We start from the raw sequence: 20,443 nt of genomic DNA, 5'->3' as shown, positions 1-20,443 counted from the left end.
ATTTTGATGGGCATTTTTCTCCATTTTCTAACATTGAATAGAATCAGTGATTTGCCTAATTGGAAAAAGAATTGACTGATAAATCTATTATGAAAATAATAGTGTTATCCCCCCACATTCACACAGACATGCCTTGTCTGTTTCTGCTGTAATGAGTAATTAGTGAAGAGCAGGGAAATCCCTTCCAACAAACCCCAGAGGCAACAAGTACGAACTCTTTGCATTCAGTGTTGAGTCGTTCAGGTCGGTCAGGAGAGTGATATTCGTGGTAGAACGTGTTTTCTTTGTTGAGAATATGCATTGCATGTGGGTTTATTCTGTGTCCTCTGTTTACTGATTGAGACAAACCCCTTGGAGAGACAGCATGAAGGTCTGAGTCTCAGCAGCAGACCGATGTTGTAGTTACAGGTGAAGATAACAGCAAGGTCACAGGAATAGGCAAAGACTGTTCAGCAGCATGTAGGAAACGGACGGGGAGTTAAACTGTCTCTTTATTCTCAGGTACAAAATCTGATATTTACTGCTGAGCTGTTGGAAAGCTTGAAAATGTTTCATAACTCCTCTTAAAATATCTCACAAACCCATGTTCAGCAAATGTTACTGTGTTAATATGATGTATTTAAGGGACTGCCTTTAGTGCTGGAATTAAGAGGTTATACAGCAGCAGTGGTTATTTTCTGTTCTTATTTTTATTTTAAATACTTCTCTATGTTTTTTACTTTTCTGTATTTATTTCTGTCCTCGTGCTGCTGCAGCGCCTCAGATCAATACAACATCTTATCTTATCTGGAATCACAATATCTGCCTCCTTATATCTCCCCTGTATTCTCACACTGGCCTTACATCCTCTGCAGCTCTCTTCTCAACACTTGGGTGATTCTGAAGAAGCTGAGGTGTCACGTTGGAGTGATTGTATTGCCAAGGCTTTGATATTTTTGAGACTTTTGAACAGTTTCTGTTGAAGTGAAACCTGTGATGTAAGGACATAGCTGCGTGGCTTCTACTGACATCAGCACGAGTAAGAATGAATTAATCTTCACAGATGTAGTGAAGAGGCTTACTGTTGGAGATCAGCTCAGATTGTTCATTTTCTTCACTATGTTTACATGTAGTTTAGTTCATAATGTGTCATTGGGGTTGTTTGGTAAGCGAGCGCTGTATCGTCGTGATGTGACGATAAGTCTTCAGATCATGAAACTATTTAAGATCTTTGCTGGGAAAAACTAAACAGTGATTTAGCTGAATATTTTTCTTGCTTTCCCTCTCTTTCCCTCCTCCCCTCGTCCATCCTCCTTCTGCGAGACTTTTGCTGTGACCTCTTTTTCCTCACTCTCTCTGCTGGGTGGCTCCATCTTTTCGGCCATGTAGTTATTTAAGATAAGATCCTGTGTGCTGAGGGATCAATAAAGGATTATCTCATCTAATTTAGAATGACTCTTCCATCTCTTTTCATTTCTCTGGTATAAATATTCACTACATGACAGGTGTCTTATTGCTGCATGTCCAGTCCAGAGTTATCATCACAATACTGTATGCAGCTAATTGTTTTGAATTATTTGGCTCACTGCTGATATCGAAGAGGGAGTGAATATTCATTTTGGTCATGCCTGATGAATTCACCCCCTTCAGCAGTTTCAACTTTTTAGGAGGCATTTAGTGTTTTTATTGGAAGGTTAAAGTGAAGAGAGACTGCAAAGAATAAGAGAAGGTCCTCTGCTTCATCAAACACAGGATGTCGCAGCTGCATGATATCCGCCTGTGAACCCCCCTGATGACCATTTATATCTACCATTCTCACCCCCCCCCCTCCCCCCTCTCTCTGGCCCACAGGGCAACACTATCCCAGGTGTGCTGAAGTTTCACGGGGTGATCACCACCTTCGAGATGATCATGGCCGACTGTCCGGAGCTGAAGAAGCTCCACTGGCGCTGTGTGGTGATCGACGAGGCCCACCGACTGAAAAACAGGAACTGCAAACTGCTGGAGGGACTTAAACTCATGAACCTGGTCAGTCTGTCTGTGTGTGATGAACATGTACAGTACCCTTTATGTGTTTATTAGTTGTATTATATAATTTATATATTATAAATGTCAACAATGACTGTTATCTCATGTCACTGTCGACCATTTAGCTGTGAGATTTATTTATTAAAGGAAGAACAACATACCTGCCCACGTTCATACTTGCACACCTTTATTGGTATATGTGTGCCTTTTATTTCAATCATCTGTGTATATATATATATATATATATATAATCATTTGTATATCATGTTTCCCCTTTCTCTCCTTCTTTCTTGTAGGAAGGATTGTTTTAATTAACACTTCAGTTTGAATAACTGTTATTGTAAGCAGCAGGTTCTGTGCAGTGTTTCATGTTTTTAAAGGTATTCTTGTCCTCGTCTCTAACAGGAACAGAAGGTTCTGCTGACAGGAACCCCTCTGCAGAACTCGGTGGAGGAGTTGTTCAGCCTGTTGAATTTCCTGGAGCCGCTGCAGTTTCCTTCAGAAAGCACCTTCCTGGAAGAATTTGGAGACCTCAAAACAGATGAACAGGTATGTTGGGATAAGTGTTTATAATAATGGTGTTTGAATGCGTCCTAACATTGCTGTTCTCTCACACTCACCTTTTTCAGTAGCTCTGTGTGTTGTGTTGTTTGGGATCAGCTGTGTTTTGTTTTCTCGCTTCTGGATTTAGAAAAACACTTTGTACGGACATAAAGAGTAGATGTAACATTTGCATTTGTGTCCCATTGACACCTTCTGTGTTCTCTGCAACAGGTGAAGAAGCTTCAGGCCATTTTGAAGCCCATGATGTTGAGGAGACTGAAGGACGATGTAGAAAAAAACCTGGCGCCTAAAGAAGAGACCATCATAGAGGTGGGGGGGTGGGGGGGGATTAGTGGTAAAAACAATACATGAATGAGCGTAATGTACATGTCATTGTGCTGGCCAGGTGGAGAAAACATACAAGAGAAGTACTGAATACCAGCCTGTAACCTAAAACAAATGTTCCTCCTCGTGGTGTTCCTGCAGGTGGAGCTCACCAACATTCAAAAGAAATACTACCGAGCCATCTTAGAGAAGAACTTCTCCTTCCTGTCCAAAGGAGCAAACCAGCACAACATGCCCAACCTCATTAACACCATGATGGAGCTCCGCAAGTGCTGCAACCACCCCTACCTTATCACAGGTGAGAGCACGCACACACACACACACACACACACACACACACACACACACACACACACACACACACACACACAGACCTTCGGTAACAGAAAGGGAGTCCTTGAATGTCACCCATAATTTATACACAGCCTCTCTCACACACACAAACACAGTCAGTGACCTTGTTCTTCCCTGGTTGTAAGTGCACCTCTTTAATGACACATCAGCTATATTGATCAATTTATTAACGATTTATAATTACACAGCACTTTGCATCTGCTGAACCAGCAGGCAGTCAGAACAAAGAAAGACAGAAACTGTGATGGTGTTCAAGTTGAGCGCCGCACACACACACACACACACACACACACACACACACACACACACACAAATGTTTAATGTACTGAGGAAATAAAAAACAAAGTTCTCATTAAGTTACAAGTTCCCTCTCCACATTGTGAAGTCTGGAAGTGAAGCCTCACCTTTCTCTTCTTTTCCTTCAGGTGCGGAGGAGAAGATTCTGGAAAGCTTCAGGAAGTGCCACAGTCCGGACGCGCTGGACTTCCAGCTGCAGGCCATGATCCAGGCAGCCGGTAAACTGGTGCTGATCGACAAGCTGCTGCCCAAACTGCTGGCCGGGGGACACAAAGTCCTGGTCTTCTCCCAGATGGTCCGCTGTCTGGACATCCTGGAGGACTACCTCATACAGAGACGGTGAGGAGAGAGAGAGAGAGAGAGAGAGAGCAGAGTAAGGTGGGGAGGAGGGAGGAAAAGAAATTAAAGAAAGGAAGGGAATAACAATAAGGGAAGGACGGAAGGAAAGCGAGAAGAGGAGAGGCAAAGAAGGAACAATCGAGAGAGATGATTCAGCAGAAAGGAGGACTGGAAAGATGCATTTTTACCCTTGACTTTCATTTGTTGTAGAAATCAATGCATTTCTGTGTGTTTTCTCCAGCTACACGTACGAACGCATCGACGGTCGCGTTCGAGGGAACCTGCGGCAGGCGGCCATTGACAGGTTTTGCAAGCCGGACTCGGACCGCTTCGTTTTCCTGCTGTGCACCAGAGCTGGAGGGCTGGGAATCAACCTGACGGCTGCAGACACCTGCATCATCTTCGACTCAGACTGGAACCCACAGAACGACTTGCAGGTGGGCTGGGAGACGGGAGACGTGGCCACAAATGCCACAGCGGAACAAGTTTACATATAGGTGGACGACTTGTCAACTATATCGATATGCTAGTTCTGCTGAAGAAACCAGAATGTCAGTTGTTAATCTGAGTTGTCAAAAGATCTTTTTATCTAAATAACGCTGTCTTTTGCCTGTTGCGGCTCGTCTTAGCTATTTGATATGAAGTGGCATTTATGATGCCTTTTGGGACTCCAGTAGTTGACAACATGCGTGCTTCAAAGTATGACTCGAATAATGAAGTGAGAACGCAGTGTTAGCTGACTCTGGGTGTGAATCTTTACCACAGTTTAGATGCAATGGATGTTTCCATGTCTTGCTGAAATATTTTAACACACAGCATCCCTGGTGAGGGAGAAATATTGTGTTTGTCCTCCTTGCTAACCTTAAACCTGAAGTACATTATGATATATTGTCCTTGCAGTGGATTTTCTTCTGCTAAGCCGAATATTTCGTGTCTGTCACTCTGAGTCAACTTCCTGATGGGTTGATCTTGCACCAAACACTGTAATAATGCATTCTGCTCTTATTATATTTGATATCTTTTTCTTTTTTTTTGACCCGCTCCATGTCAGGCCCAGGCACGCTGCCACCGGATTGGCCAGAGCAAAGCGGTGAAAGTCTACAGACTGATCACCAGGAACTCGTATGAGAGGGAAATGTTTGACAAGGCCAGTCTGAAGCTCGGATTGGACAAAGCCGTCCTCCAAGACATCAACCGCAAAGGAAGCCTCAACGGGGTGAGTGACGACTTCTTATTATAGTATTATTGGATATTATAAGATTGTTGGATGTTGCGCTGTATATACTTTTTCTTCGGGAATGTGGCCACAATTTACAAGCTGTACATGGTTTAGAAATAAAAAGAGTATACGTCCTAACCTGTGTGTTTTTTGTTGCTGCAGGTGCAGCAGCTTTCTAAGCTAGAGGTGGAGGATTTGTTGAAAAAGGGAGCATACGGAGCACTAATGGACGAAGAAGACGAGGGCTCCAAGTTCTGCGAGGAAGACATCGATCAGATACTTCAGAGACGAACTCAGACCATCACCATCCAGTCTGAAGGGAAAGGATCCACGTTCGCTAAGGTAGAAATGCTAAAACATTAAGTGAAGGCCAGAACTGATCTATTCACAAACTCCTAACAGCTATAATATATCGATGAAAGTAGGGAAAAGGTGTAGCGTAAACCCCTCAGTCAGGCCATCCCCATCTCCTTTATGAAGAAAATGACAACCGAGCGCAAATGTTGTTTAGGTGTTGTGGGAATTTATCTCTCTTCAGTGTGCGACGTCTGAGATGTCAAGCGTAATCTAAACATTTATCTCAAACCATGTTCCGTGTGAAGCGGCTGTCTTATTGAAAGTCTTAAATTGGACTGATAGTTGTTGTCTTGGCTTGTTTTACTTTGTCACATAGTCTAAATGCTGTTTCAGAGACTTTTTGGAGGGAACTCTGTATACTTGGAATATTCTGGCATGAAGATCAAATGAGAAGATAGTAAATATTTGTGGGAAAAAAATCTGCAGTTGGCAGCTTCAGTCCAAACATTTGGTTGAATGCCAACATCTCTTAACATCAACTAGAATCCGACTTTCTTTTCTTACTGTGTCTTTCTGTTTTTCTGTCCTCAGGCCAGTTTCATCTCATCCGGTAACAGAACGGACATTTCTTTGGACGACCCGAACTTCTGGCAGAAATGGGCCAAGATCGCTGAGGTGGAGATCGACTCCAAATCGGAGAAGGTACAGAGAGATGGAGGGAAGAACAGCTTTAAGAATAGAGAAAATGAGATGAAAGTGTGAAGGAAATAAAAGTGACAGAATGGAGGAGAAGGGTGAACTGAAGAGGTCCAACATTAACTACTGAACAGGAGAAATACTTCCATCTTGCAAGGATTACTGGGGGGAATGGACGGAGAAAGTGAGATGGGGAACAACATAAGGCTTGGAAAGAGAAATGGATCTGATCCAAGTTAGTGAACGCAAAGATGGAGGGAGGGGAAGTTAAGCTGAGCTGCCATGCTGGGAAAAGAGTAAACAAGGGCAGGATGGAAATGAGGGAAAGAAATGAGGATAAAGGAATCATGTCTTCCCTTTCCTTTTTCCTATTTCCTATTTCCGCTCCTCTCCTCCCCCTCAGAACAGATGGACTGCCTTAATGAATGAAGCAGATTGCACACCAAGCACTGCGACTGTCTTTATTCCCTGTGTGTGTGCGCCTGAGTTTGTGTGTGTGAGCATGACTCGTGCCTTGAATCCCTGATAATTGACTCCCCTTGTGAACAGAAGTAATGTGTATGTTGGCGTTTTTTGTTGTACGAGTACGAGCAGAGGATAAAAACTTTGACGGATCTCTCCTACAAAGTCTACCTTTTGTACTTGATTCTCTCATTCAGACTAAATTCTTCTTCTCTGACGCAGGAGTCCTTGGTGATCGACACGCCTCGGGTGAGGAAACAGACCCGTCACTACAACTCCTTCGAGGACGACGAGCTGATGGAGTTCTCAGAGCTGGACAGCGACTCGGAGGAGCGGCCGTGTCGCACTCGCCGCCTGGGTGAACGCGCCCGGCGGTACCTCCGCGCTGAGTGCTTTCGGGTTGAAAAGAACCTGCTCATCTTCGGGTAAGACCTGAGACGTTTTAGAACATTTACATCTCAGACCACCAAGCAGCTTAAGTGAAGTTTGCAGGAAGTAACAGAAAGAAACAGACATGCTAACAAGTTGACTTCTCATAGCTGACAGTTCCTCGTCCTCGGACAACAAATAGCATAACAACTACAACAACAAAAAAAAAGATAAGCCACATTATAAGTGGCTCTTTTTCATTTCTTTTTAAACAGTATGAACACACACATTCTTCACACCTTGCAGCCAGAATCATAAACCTTGTGGGATGACAGCTTACGAATACTGCGTCTAATAAAAAGCTACCTGTGAGCTCATATCTTTTGTTTACAAGGTTGGTCCGGTGAAAGCTCAAGAGTGAACATAAATGAGCCAAAATACAACAAAGCAAACTTCATCGTGGTTTGGAGTGAAGAAAATAAATTCTATTTGTGACACACTTATTATTTAGTGTTTCAGCTGAAAGGACATGTATATTTATTGCTCTCCATCCTTTTGTCTCTCTATCTCTCTCCTTTGTTCCCTACCTACATTTTTACTTCCCTCTCCAGGTGGGGTCGGTGGAAGGACATCCTAAACCACGGCCGGTTTAAATGGCACCTGACAGAGAGAGACATGGAGGTGATCTGTAGGTGAGGAAAGGAAGTCTTTCTATATAATTCTACCCAACAGAAGTTCTGAAATGTCCAGAGTGATTCACAGGGAGTGTAACTGTAAGAAAAACCCTGTAATGCCCAGAAACATAGTGTGAAAAAAAGCATGTAAATATCAAAATAAAGCTTTTTTTTGTCATGCAGGGCTCTGCTGGTTTACTGCCTGAGACACTACAAAGGTGATGACAAGATCAAGAGCTTCATCTGGGATCTGATCGCACCCACCAAGGAAGGCCAGGGCCAGGACCAGGACCAGGCGCTGCTCAATCACTCTGGTTAGCATTTCATTGTTAACTTCCACTATAATTGTAGCCTTTGACCTTTTGACCCTCTACCACTTCAGTTAGCATTGAAAGCGTAATCCACAGATTTACTTTACACTCCTAAAACTCATGTTGGACAATTTGAAAACAACAAAAAAAAGAGTCAAAATTGATGCAGCAGAACCAGAGATACCGCCTTTTTTTATTCCATGCCTTCTTCTTTCTTGTGCCTGGTGCCTACATTAACCACAATGCAACTTGACGCCAACAGTTCGGCCAGAGATCGGTGTGTGTATTATGCTAATGGCGGCTAATGTAGCCGCTAACCGCTTGTCTTATGCAGAGATGAGGAGCGGGCTACAGAGGTCTGGTGAACTCACTTCTGTCTAACGCCACAGCAACAGATTTTTTTAATGTTCAAACTTGTAGCTTTCAGAACGAACCGACGCTGACTCAAGTGACATCACTTGAGGACATTTATCAGAAGCTCCCTCTCAAATCACAAAAGACTTTCTGCAACCTTTTTTCACATATGCAGCACTGTATAATACACAATGATTTTACCTAAAAAGCCCCCACATTTTGTAGGACTTTATTGCTTATTTTCATTTAATGTTTGCCTGTAGTTTATTGCCATGATGGTATAGTTATGTTTTCCCCTCCCTTTGTTTCAGGTCTATCAGCCCCAGTTCCTCGGGGTCGGAAGGGGAAGAAGCTAAAGAATCAGCTCAATGTTCCTGAGGTGAAGAACGCAGACTGGCTGGTCCACTGTAACCCTGAGGTGGTGCTGCAGGATGAGAGCTACAAGAAACACCTCAAACAGCACTGCAACAAGTCAGTTTCCAAATGATTTTACTAACTCCAGCTTACAGCCGTCAACTATCGTGTAACCTCGATAAGTTTTGAAGATGAAGTAGTGCGACTTACTGGATGAACAAGCTTGACGTAGTAACAGTTGGACCTTTTCTGTGTGCTGCAGCAATGTTTTGATGTGTTCAGTCTTAACTAGTGTGGTTTTTGTCACGTATGAGCTGCAGAACAACAGCTACTAGAAACACTACAATCAGCAGTTTAGGTCATTTTATGTAATTGAGTAGTAATTAGTGATTTGGAGGAATTTATAGCTGCTTGTAAACCAGAGGTGCTTTAAGATGACAGCAGAGTTATGAAAGCCTTCGACAACACAGCACAGAGCTGCGTGCTTGTTAAATGTATTGTCACACCGAAGATGTTTATTACAGACATGCTCGGGACTGTTTCCTCAATCCTGCTCCCGCTCAGTCCCGCTGGGTTTCTGACCATTACCGGCTGCCCCCACAATGTGTGTGTGTGTTCCAGACCGCACACTCCAGCCTGAAGCAAAGTTTAAACCGCCCACTCCTGTGAGATTTACATTCCCGCGGCATCCCAGTGCCAGTGTAGTCCTCTCATGCATACCTGTCAGTAACAACATAGGGAAATTACGTTCTCCTCCTCTGCATTTAAACAGATTCGATTTTCGTACATCATTTGGCTAAACGATTGTCCTGTTAAGGTCATTATGAGCCGCCGTACCTTGTATGTGTATCCATGACAACGCCAGTGAACGTGCTCAGGTTCAGTCATGCTCAATTCCAATCTGTTCACGTGGCGCTTGATCTTAATGAGCCGACGGTTATTTCAAGACTGTGTGATCATTGACTCACACTTGAGGAAACTCATACAAAGTACAACCCTTTCTCTTCGCAGGGTGCTTCTGAGGGTGCGGATGCTGTACTACTTGAAGGTGGAGGTTTTGGGTGAGGCTGCCAATCAAGCTGTAGAGGGGATACCTGCCAGGTATGGTGGAGCAGGCACCGTGTTCTTCATGTTGTACCTGCTAAACAAAACTTCACCGGACTATTTGATCAGATGTTTGGTTTGTGTTTGTGGATAAAATGTTCTGCAAAATCCGGTAAGAGATTTTATTTATGTCTTCCTGCTTGTTTACGTTAACAGTAAACTGAAAATGTTGTGCTTAAAGTGCTTAAACACTCATGTCAAAATGCCGTTTGACACATTTCCGATTGTGTGACTGAATGTTTGTTTGCTCGTCTCCAGAAAGCCGGTGTGTCCTGACTTGACGCTGACAGCAGTGACTCACTGACTGATTGTTTGCACGCGTGTCTGTTTGTGTTGACAGTAAACTTGAGGTGCCGCTACCCGACATCGACTACATAGAGATTCCAGCTACATGGTGGGATGCAGACGCTGACAAGACTCTCCTCATAGGAGTCCACAAACACGGTGAAGACTGGTGTCAACTTACGCTTTGACAGTCTCTTGACATGCACCACTTTTTGTTTTTTGAAAAATGTGTTTCATGTTTATTTAACCATGGAAGGTGGCATGAGCAGCTTTAACTTGTGATCGTTATGTTTCACTTTGTGACGTGAAGATAATTCAGTGGTTACTGGCTTCACCAGTTTTTAGCGTTTTTTTCCTTTAAAATATGTCAAGAAGATTCAGATGCTGTGACTGTTTTGACTCGTCTGTGACTCTTCACACTGTGTTTGAAGAGTCATTCTGTTGTTTATGTATGTGTGTGTGGATTAGTATTTTCATCATTGTGCTTAAGCCCCAGTAACGGCATTAGACCATCATGAGACACTAAAACCCAAATTATTGTGTGCTCTTTAGCAGGTGGATGATCCACCACTCCCCTGAGTGTGTGTGTGTGTGTGTGTGTGTGTGTGTGTGTGTGCACGTTTTTCTGTGTTTTAATGGGGTGTGTATCTGTCAATGTCCTTGAACAGGCTACGAGCGCTACAACGCCATGCGTGCAGATCCAGACTTGTGTTTCCTGGAGAGAGTGGGAATGCCAGACGTCACAGCGCTGTCTGCCGAACAGGGAGGAGGGGAGGGGGTCCCCGACATGGCTGACAGGTGTGCACACACACACACACACACACACACACACACACACACACACACACACACACACACACACACACTCATGCACACCGGGTTATACAGCAGAATAATAGAAAATACTTGTAATATTTTGAGGCTGATAATTAAAGCGATATTTGAGAAGAAGGAAAAAAAAAGAAAATCTTTCAGATCTTTCAAATCTGTTTGTGATAAAAACATATAGTGAGGCAGTATATTTTACAGTGGAAAAACAATATCAGGGATAACAGTAAAAGGAAATATAACATGTACTATTTGAACACTCTAAATAATAATTGATGGTGGTGAATATTCCATAAGAAATTGTCAATTAAATCAGCACAAACTACAGCAGCTGACACACAGTAAGCATGAAGCTTTCGGGCCCCCGGGGGTGGTTGTTTGCCCAGTTGGTATCTGGCTTCCTGACACATACAGTAGAGGCAGGTACAGAAGTGACATACGTGTCTGTCCACAAAGCCTTCAGCAGGAGCCACTTCCTCCTTCCACCAGCCGTCGCTTCGTTTACCCTCTGTAGTAGCATTCACAGCAGGTGCCAACACTGGTGCGAAAATCTCATCCTGTCCTCTCCGATGCCGTGTTTGTTTTGGTCGGCCCTGCCACCTCCTCGCCCACACACCTGCTTTACATACTGACTGTGAGGAACAAGAGGATAAAATACAAATATACATGCAAAGGGTGACATCAGGGTGCTAATTATGTCGACGGCAACCAGCTCATGTTTAAATAATAGCTAGAAATGTGGCACATTTATATAGGTAACAGACACACACAGCTGCAGGTGTAGTTCCATGAAGTTTTTCATTTTTGCCATAACCGACCACTGGACTCTAAAAGGCATATGGTTTTTCCGTCCTCACAAGTCATTTTTCTGGTAGTTTCACTGTACTTATGACATGAGCCAGAGAGGAATAATTGACAGGGAAAAATAGGAAAGCGGCAACAAAGTGTGGGAAATGTATTTTCTGGGGGCTGCTGCTCCGGCTGACGGCAGAGCTATGAAGATGAGACGAACGCATTTGAACAGGAAGCTTTGATCCTCTTCCTGAAGGTAATTGAAGTTGTCATTTGCTTTGTTACCTGTTCAACCTGAAGCTGTTCCCGGCTGAGCACAGCGACTGTGTGGCAGGAAGAGTCTCGAGTTTCACAATGTTAGCTCAGCAGGTTTCCTACGCAGGTTTGAGACAGGATGGGGAGAAAGAGATAAAAACACAGAAGGTGGACATTATAAGGACGTATCTGTGCACGCAGAGGCCGTGGTTCAGTAAATGTGGCTCAAAACCTGCGTAAAATGTTGGAAAACAAGTTTATTATTTCTGAAGCTTTTGGGCTGGATGCCATGTAAGAGAACTGTTAGTTGGGTTTCATGTTTGGTGATTTGGTATTTGGAAAGTTCTTTTCAAAGTTTAAAAAGTCTTCAATCAAAGAGGAATTAGAAGTGATTAATATGTTTTAAAAGGTATGTAAGTATCCAGAATACAGTTAAATGAAGTAGGAGTACACAGAGTATTCCACCTTTCAGTCTTTCAGTTTACCTTTAAAGGGACACTTCTATAAAGTTGAACTTCCATTTATTCCAGTTCAATATGTAGATATTAAAAGAACCAGCCGGGTTGTTGGGAGGGTTCATGTTTATCTGTTGCTGGGAAGTAGATGTAATCTAGTTTTTATGTTATAAACCTTCTGCCGTCCTGCGTGTCCTCCGTCAGTCGTAGTAAAATTGCTTTCTGTTATGGAGGCAGAATAACATGGAGGCTGTTTGTGTTTTTTTATATTTTCTTCCTTTCATTCATACTTTTCCATCAGTCAAATGGCTGGAGATGTTCATGTTCAGCTGCCTCCTTATTGGTTTAAAAACTTTTTCCTCTTTATGTTGTTTTGGTGCCTCAGGAAATGTTTACTCCATGTTTCTTTTAACAGATAGTAACATCTGCATAATGTACCCTCTGTCTCATGTTGAATCTGTCGCTATCCCACTTAATGCTATCCTCACACGTGTTGCTGCCGCAGCTTCTGTTTTATTAAAGCTTTATTCCTCTCGTCTGTCGTTTCTTTCATCAGCGTGTGCAAAACTGAGGAGGTGAAGGACGACGCTGAGAGCAAAGCTGACGGAGGGGAGGATCGAGACGAGAGCAGCAAGGTGAAGATGAAGTTCTCCTGAGACGTCTTTTATTCTCTCTCTCTTTCTGTTTCACTCGCTCTGTTTCACTTTATGAACACATTATTTATTTACCTCACTGTAGTCTATTTAGATAAAAAGTCTAATTTTGTGTACGGAGTTAAAATTGCTTCTGGGAAAACATTTTTAAATCCTTCTAAGTGGACGGGCAACAGTAGCCTCTGGGTCCTGTAAAGACTATTGTGTCGAGTTAATGATGCATTTTCAGACATAACAACGCTTTTAATACCAGAACAGATAATGTTAGATGATGATGTCGAGTGTAAAACCTAATCTGTGCAACGCAGTATTCTTAATGTGCGGTTTACACTGTAAGAAGTTTTAAACATCATAGTAACAAAATGCGTTTCAGGTAACTGGTCTGTTCTAGATTTCATACATGTCATAGCTTGTGAATATAAAATAACCCTGAACATGAATTTCACAAATGTTTTGTACTTGAAGATCTCCATTTGGGCTGTAATTAAATATCATGATTCATGATCATATTGTATTATTATATTACATATTCTTTGGGCCAATTTTAATTATTCCAAGCAAATTTAACCAACACATTTTCCACCGTTTTGTTTGTTGTTTAGAAAAGACTCTCACTAATAGTTGAACCATAGTGCCCAGTCTACGGACAAAGTGTCTGCCTGACAGAATGACTGGTTTCTGGTAGTCACGTGTGCTGTTGTGTTCGTTTGGGTGTTTTCTCCACTGTAATATTTGTGTGTTTTTAACTCACAGGGAGAGGAAACCTGCTCCAGCACGGACACCTCAGACAAGCCTGACAGTACAGGTCCAGGTACCGTTGCCGCTGTTTTATACATAAATATATTTGTTGATATCAAGAATGCAGAGTCAGTCCACAGTATGAGACCTTGGGGAGATTGTTGTTAAAGGTAAAATAAGCTCATTTCAACTAGTCATTTTCATTTTTCTGTAATGAGCCCTTTAGATAATATGATATGATTTCCCTCTGGTCAGTCACCTCTCAGCTGAAGTCTTCCTCAGAGAACGGGGATGATCCGCTGTGTGAAATGAGTTTTGATAGTTTTAGTGGTGCTCACTGTCTCAGTGGGAACATTTAATGGACATCTAACTGTTGAATGGCCCTCTGGAGAAAGAGATGGAAAGACTTCCACACGTGCTCTGGTGTAAATGAGGGAACATCGCAGATACAGTGATATTGTAAAAATCATCTGTACTCTTTCCACGTTTTTCTTTTAGTATTCAAGACATGCAGGTACTCTGAGGCAGAATATTTATGTGATTTTCAAAGATGGGCAAAATAAAAAAGTTAAAAACCTCAGGGCGCACAGGTGTAAGATCCCAATGTTCTGCTTTTATTGATTTAGTTTTGGCAATTTCCAACTCATAAGTTCTCTGTTTTTATAGTGAGAATTGAAGGACATGCTCAAAGATCTGTCTTTTATTTAATACACGTCTGTGTTTTAATGCAGTTAGACATCTGTCAAGTAGATACCTCTTCTTGGCAAAATAATCATTTGTACAGAGCGTGTGCAGCTGAAACAAATCATGGAACAAAGTGTACTGCTTTTAGAGGGAAGTAGGAATTAAATCTCAATACTTTTTAAGACTGTAACTGTGTTGGTAGGATGAGTGTTGAATGCTGTGAAGAATAGAAAGCTGGCATCCTGTGTCTGTTCAAATTCTTAGTTTTGTTCACTTATTTTTGATTATTTTATTGGTTACACTGATGGATTTGAGAAGTTTGGTTTAATATCTTAAATATAGAAAAGGTTTGTGGGAAAACATGTCTATGTTAAAGTAAGATACCAGAAAAAGTTTTGGTATCAGGTATTTTAGTGGTACTGGTATTGTAAAATTCTAACGATGCCCAGCCCTTTTACAATGGGTTTATTTTTCATTCAAACTTCATACAGATCTTGTAGCAACATCACTAACTTACACAAGCAGGGTGAAATAACGTGGGTCAAAACACCCAGCATCCCTGATTCTGAGTCCTTTCTCTGCAGACTCCCAGATGTCAGGTGACCTGTGCGCCCAGGATGGAACGCTGGTCACCACGACGACCACAGGAACTGGGACCGGGGTGGCGTCTCTCCATGTCGTCCAAGCCCGGCCCCTCTGGCCCACTGGCCCCGCCTTGACGGCCCGTTTACGGCGCCTGATCACCGCCTACCAGCGCTTCACGCTGCGCCGCGAGCCGCTGCTCAGGCACGACTTCCTGCTTCACGACGGCCTCGTGGGCATGGGCCTCGGAGGGGCTGGAGCTGCCCACAGTCATCACTCCGGCGGGCCGCTGCCGTGGCAACTGGGTGAAGAGCTGAGGCGGTGTTCTGTGGTCGCCACCGAACCTGACCCCCTGTTTCTGGAGTGGCAGAGAAGGTAACCATGTTGGAAATTCAGGGAAGAGATGAACTGATAGGATCAGTTTCATCTTTAAGATCAATACTGTATCAGTCTAATGTTGTTTTTATTGCTGATACTTTTGAATCTGCTTTTCTGTGATCTTTTATTCTGGAACATAGATCCTTAATACTGTCAAACTAGCCACTAAATTAAAATGGTCAGAAATAAAGCTGTGCAGATAGCTGTGCCAGCTTCAAAGTAGAAATTCTGAAATTCATGGAGGTCTGTTTCACGCGAAGATTCGAAACGTCACATTTCACACTTTAAAATATGAAGATTAGTTTCATCAGTCAATAGTGGTCAGCTCTGCTATTCATGTAAAAAATACTTTGAGGGACAGACAGCAGTTTACACTTTATAAACCACTTCATATTCAGTTCTCCCGTTTCTTAAAAACACTACACAGAACTTTCATAAAAATGCCCTGCAGATAACTAGTCATAGTGCAACACAAACGTCTGGCAAACACTTTGTTACAGATTTAAATACTTTGTCTGAGGCTGGCTAATGGGACGAAGCACAGAGGCTGCAAATACTCATTATCAGTAACAGTAGTTGTGTAAATGTATGTATTATAACAGAAATCCCCCTGCGGCATCTTATTTAAGATTTAAGTCCGGGGATTTCAGCCATGGTATGCATTTGTTTGTGTTTCTCATTTTAATGAACTGTACTTTCCTCTTCTTAAACATTCATAATTTGTTCCCAAATCGTCCACGTACTTCATGAAAATGATATTTGAACCATTACATCTGCCTCTGTCCTCATGTTTAAGGTGGACTCGTCGGGAACAAGCAGATTTTTACCGCACCGTGTCGTCATTTGGGGTGGTGTACGACCCAGAGAGGAAAGCCTTCGACTGGTCCCAGTTCAGAGCACTGGCCCGACTGGAGAGGAAGACGGACGAGAGTTTGGAGAGATACTTCAACTCTTTTGTCAACATGTGTAGGACGGCCTGCAAACTGCCTCCAAGGAAGGAAGAAGGTATTGTGTATGGTCACACACACACGGACATGTGCGGTTTAAACAGCTAGGTTTTGACCTTGACTTTACTTTGATAATGTGGTTATTTTAAATGTTGCCAAGAACAGGACGCTCAGGATTTTTTTGTTTTATAGCCACAGTTGGCTGTTTTTTACAAATAAATACAAGCTTGACTGTTAAAACCTAGAGAGTCCAACACTGCATTATTTACAAGTGAATGTTCTCATTGGGGTGTAGCTGCGGACCTCATGTCCCTCTTGGGGACCTCGTTCCTGGGCAACATTACTGACCCCTGCTGGTGGGAAGATTCAATTGATCTTCATTGACAGTTCATTTGCAGTTCAGTACATTAAATTACATTAAAACCAAACTTGCACAAATTATGGATTCTAAATTGGACATATTAAAATAAGCAGAATCATAAGTGTGATCTCTCAAATGAATGTAAACGGTTATTTACCTTTGCATGTCAACATAAGTGACATATGTGCTTACCTCGATGATAAAAACATCGGGGGCAGCAGTATATTTCGATGATGAGGATGCACAACACACTCACACTCCTATTTTAAGCTGCTCTACATGTGTGAGATGAATCGCAAAGAGTCTAACACACACAAACACACTTGAACTTCTCTCTCCCACCCCCCCCTTCCTTCATCTCTGCATCTGTCATACCTTCTTCATGCCTCTCAGTGTCTCCATGCCAATGTTGATTTGTCTCTCTCGTCTTCCCTCTCGCTTCCTCCAGGGTTGGTGGATCCCGCTGTGCTCGTAGAGCCTCTGACAGAAGAAAGAGCCGCCCGGACTTTATATCGCATCGAGCTGCTCCGAAAGATCAGAGAGCAGGTGGGCTCTTTGAAGAAACAATGCATCGTCATCATTAATACTGGTTTCCACTGTTGCAACTCAAACTTTGCAGAGTTGACTTCAAAGTTTATCTCTAACACACCTTGTTGTTTGTGTGGAGTTGGGTATGAGTTCATGTTTCTTGACTTTTCATCATAAATCATTTGATTGATGGGTTTTGTGTGTAAACTAGCTCCCTTTGTTATAGTTGACAGCTTAAAAGTGCTCAAAACATGTTCGTCCTAAAAGCAAATGATAAAAAGTAAAACAATAGGAGGGAAAGCTTTTTTGGTTTTACAGTATCTATACTTTTCTAAAGGAAACGTTTGTGCATGCTGTGTTTTTATTATCAGTCCTAGAACCTGTGTGATATTTCTGACACCACGAAGACATGAAACTGTGACTGAGCCAGTAAATAAAGGGAATGAAAACCAAGCACAAAATGGGGTTCAAGGGGTTCCAGCAGACAGAAAGAAGCTTTTTCTATCTGCTGTCTTAGCGCTCAGTTTTATTGATGAATTGTAGATTTAAGACAACCAACTAGCGTTCTTCTTGCTTCTTCCATGGAACTTATTCTTTCCATCTCTACTGTTTTTATATTTACATTTGGTGACTTCCTGCTCTCTGAACTGCATCCGTCCCTCAGGTTCTCCGTCACCCGTTAATCTCGGCCCGCCTCCAGCTGTGCCGCCCCTCCCTCTACCTCCCGGTCTGGTGGGAGTCTGGCAAACACGACCGTGACCTCCTCATCGGGGCGGCGCGCCACGGCTTGAGCCGCACAGACTTCTACATCCTGAACGACCCCCAGCTGAGCTTCCTGGAGGCTCACAGGAACTACGTCAGGGGACACCCCTCTCATCTTCATCCTCAAAGTCATCATCACCCTCACCATCCGGGCATGGCGACTCATCCCGGCATCTCGTCTTCATCCTCCTCCTCGTCTCATCCGCAGCTGCCTCATCCTCACTGCTGTCTGTATGATTCGGGTCTCGGTCGCCAGTCCCCTCAGCCACCTGAATATCCCCACCAGTCCTCTCACCACCATCATCATCACCACCAGCATCACCCTGCGCCTCCATCGGCTCCTTCTCCTTCTTCCTCCTCTTCCTCCTCCTCTCACCCTCACCTCCACCCTCCACCATTAGATGCCCACAATTCTGCCTCACCAAGTCTGGGAATAGTTCCTGGGTCACGGGGAGATTTCCTCGACTGTCCTCCTTTGGATGAAACCCTGGAGCTGGGTTCTCTGCATCATGACGCCATGTCTGCGGATGCTTTACATGGAGGAAAGGTGTCCAAAGACGCTCTCAACGGGTTCCCATTCAATTCGGCTGCAGGAGGTCAAAGCATGCTCAACTCGTACGGTGTAGGGGGAACAGACCTTGATTCAAAACTAAGGAGTGACGTGCTTGTTGGTGAGCAAGGCTCCTCAGAGGAAACCGGGCTGATGGCACCATCAGTGGAGCTGGATCAGTTACAGGTTCGGGCTGTGCTTTAAATCTGTATTCTCCTTCTTAAGCAATGACCTGCTAAATGATGCATGTGTGATTGAATATGTTGTGTACGAACTGCCTGAGATGCGCTTGTTTTGTTCTCTTTTTAGTTTGTAAAATGTGAGAAAATTGTCATCATCTTTCATTCATCCTTCGCCTTCATCCCCGCAGGCTCCCTGGGATGGCACAGACCACTCCAGTCCAGCTCACCACATGTTCAATGAATCCGATCCAATCCTGGGTCCTTCCACTCTGGAGCCTGGCTTTCTGGAGGAGGAGGACGAGGAGGCACAGGGGGGAGACAGAGGAGGGGAGGAAGGTGGAACTCTGGAGGAGTGTTTGGGCCTCCCACCCTCCTCCTCTCCTTCCCACCCCTCTGCAGGAGATTCTGTGGAGCCGCTGTCCTCGAGTTACATGCTCTTCAAGGTTGGTCTTTGGCACTTTACAGAGAAAGTGGTTATCATTTTAAATCTGAAAAATCTACAGTCATGTTGTCAGTTGGGCAGCCAATAGAACTACGAAATGCCTGATTTCAGTATTAAATTAAAAGGAAGAAAAAGTACTGTGAGGTATACAGAGAAAATGGGTCATCTTCATAAGTAGCTCATGTGTGAAGATATTCAATTAGGGGTCACGGGAGCACAGAGCGCCCACTTCAGCTGTGACTGACTTTTGTCAGGGTCATAAAGCTCCGAGAGAGGTGTAAGAAACAGGTTTTTTTTTTTCCATTTTAAATTGAAATGTTAAACTACTTTATGTGCCGAGCACTGAGACCTGCTCTCTAATGGCTATTTGAAGTAATGAGAGAAAGACACCAGCACTGTTAAATAAAGACCACAGTCAGCTATGGCCGGGCAAGTCAATATTATCTTTATGGGAATATTGTTTCGATATATCACAATATGGCAAATGTATTTTGTGAAAGTAGCATGATGTGTGTGATTCCGAGGCTCGAGTAAATCAGATTTTGACACTGTTGTTTTGTGTATTCAGGACATTGGTGTGAGCGAGGAAGCCAGCGCAGATCAAACCGACCTGTCAGCGAGCCCCCCTCCTCCCTACGTCCCCCCTCCTCCCCTCTCTCTGTCTGACATTACTGACCACGGGCCGCAGGATAGGCTGGGCCACTCTGATGTCTCTGAGAGCCTGACCAATCCCGTGGAGGACGGAGAAGGCCAGGAAGGAGGCGCTGGGTTCGAGTTTGATGACAAGGAGGAAGAAGAAGAAGTGGAAGACCTGTCGGAGGCGAACATGGAGCAAAACGTGAAGAAACAAAGTGACCAAAGTCTGGAAAGAGAGGAGTGTGATGCAGACCAAGGTATGTGGGAAAAGTACTGGTAGTGTTTACAATGTATTCCAAAACTCCTTTCACATAAGTGACTGCAAGAAAGGAGTTACAGACTGTTTCTTAAAGATGGAGGTGAAGTGTCCTTTGGGATATTCAATGATCCACCCAAACAGATCAGAACAATTTGTTGACAGTCCAATTTACCAATTTAAACAAAGTCATATAAATACAACTGACTTTAGCAATATCTATAACATATATAAATGTATATATATATGTGAATATATATAAAGTATAAATAGATATAAAAAGAAAGCAAAGCATAACCCTCCTGGTTCTGACCAGGGTCTCTGAAATAGGAGTAAACACATCTACGCAGTGGCTTTACTTTAACTTAGCCCCTTTCCACATGATTGAATTTTCCTGGAATAAT

At 43.3% G+C, this 20,443-nt stretch overlaps 1 protein-coding gene across 1 annotated transcript in view; it reads left to right on the top strand.

The window, feature by feature from the left end:
* The window catches only part of chd6 (chromodomain helicase DNA binding protein 6), a 79,909-nt gene that overhangs the window by 51,931 nt on the left and 7,535 nt on the right, over positions 1-20,443 (top strand). Inside the window, exons 14-37 of the mRNA XM_070903460.1 lie at positions 1,831-2,007; positions 2,413-2,556; positions 2,782-2,880; positions 3,037-3,193; positions 3,675-3,885; positions 4,127-4,322; positions 4,937-5,101; positions 5,267-5,446; positions 5,993-6,103; positions 6,782-6,984; positions 7,540-7,620; positions 7,786-7,916; positions 8,579-8,738; positions 9,633-9,722; positions 10,066-10,169; positions 10,679-10,808; positions 12,897-12,975; positions 13,747-13,804; positions 15,000-15,372; positions 16,172-16,380; positions 17,132-17,229; positions 17,876-18,709; positions 18,894-19,148; positions 19,716-20,040. Of these exons, the coding sequence (XP_070759561.1) occupies positions 1,831-2,007; positions 2,413-2,556; positions 2,782-2,880; positions 3,037-3,193; positions 3,675-3,885; positions 4,127-4,322; positions 4,937-5,101; positions 5,267-5,446; positions 5,993-6,103; positions 6,782-6,984; positions 7,540-7,620; positions 7,786-7,916; positions 8,579-8,738; positions 9,633-9,722; positions 10,066-10,169; positions 10,679-10,808; positions 12,897-12,975; positions 13,747-13,804; positions 15,000-15,372; positions 16,172-16,380; positions 17,132-17,229; positions 17,876-18,709; positions 18,894-19,148; positions 19,716-20,040 (4,570 nt within the window). The remainder of the gene's footprint in view (positions 1-1,830; positions 2,008-2,412; positions 2,557-2,781; positions 2,881-3,036; positions 3,194-3,674; positions 3,886-4,126; positions 4,323-4,936; positions 5,102-5,266; positions 5,447-5,992; positions 6,104-6,781; positions 6,985-7,539; positions 7,621-7,785; positions 7,917-8,578; positions 8,739-9,632; positions 9,723-10,065; positions 10,170-10,678; positions 10,809-12,896; positions 12,976-13,746; positions 13,805-14,999; positions 15,373-16,171; positions 16,381-17,131; positions 17,230-17,875; positions 18,710-18,893; positions 19,149-19,715; positions 20,041-20,443) is intronic.

This window comes from Enoplosus armatus, chromosome 3 (assembly GCF_043641665.1).
Source record: "Enoplosus armatus isolate fEnoArm2 chromosome 3, fEnoArm2.hap1, whole genome shotgun sequence".
In the NCBI taxonomy this organism is placed as follows: Eukaryota; Metazoa; Chordata; class Actinopteri; order Centrarchiformes; family Enoplosidae; genus Enoplosus; species Enoplosus armatus.
The sequence above is the reverse complement of the archived record's forward strand: the minus strand, read 5'-3'. Positions and strand labels throughout refer to the sequence as shown.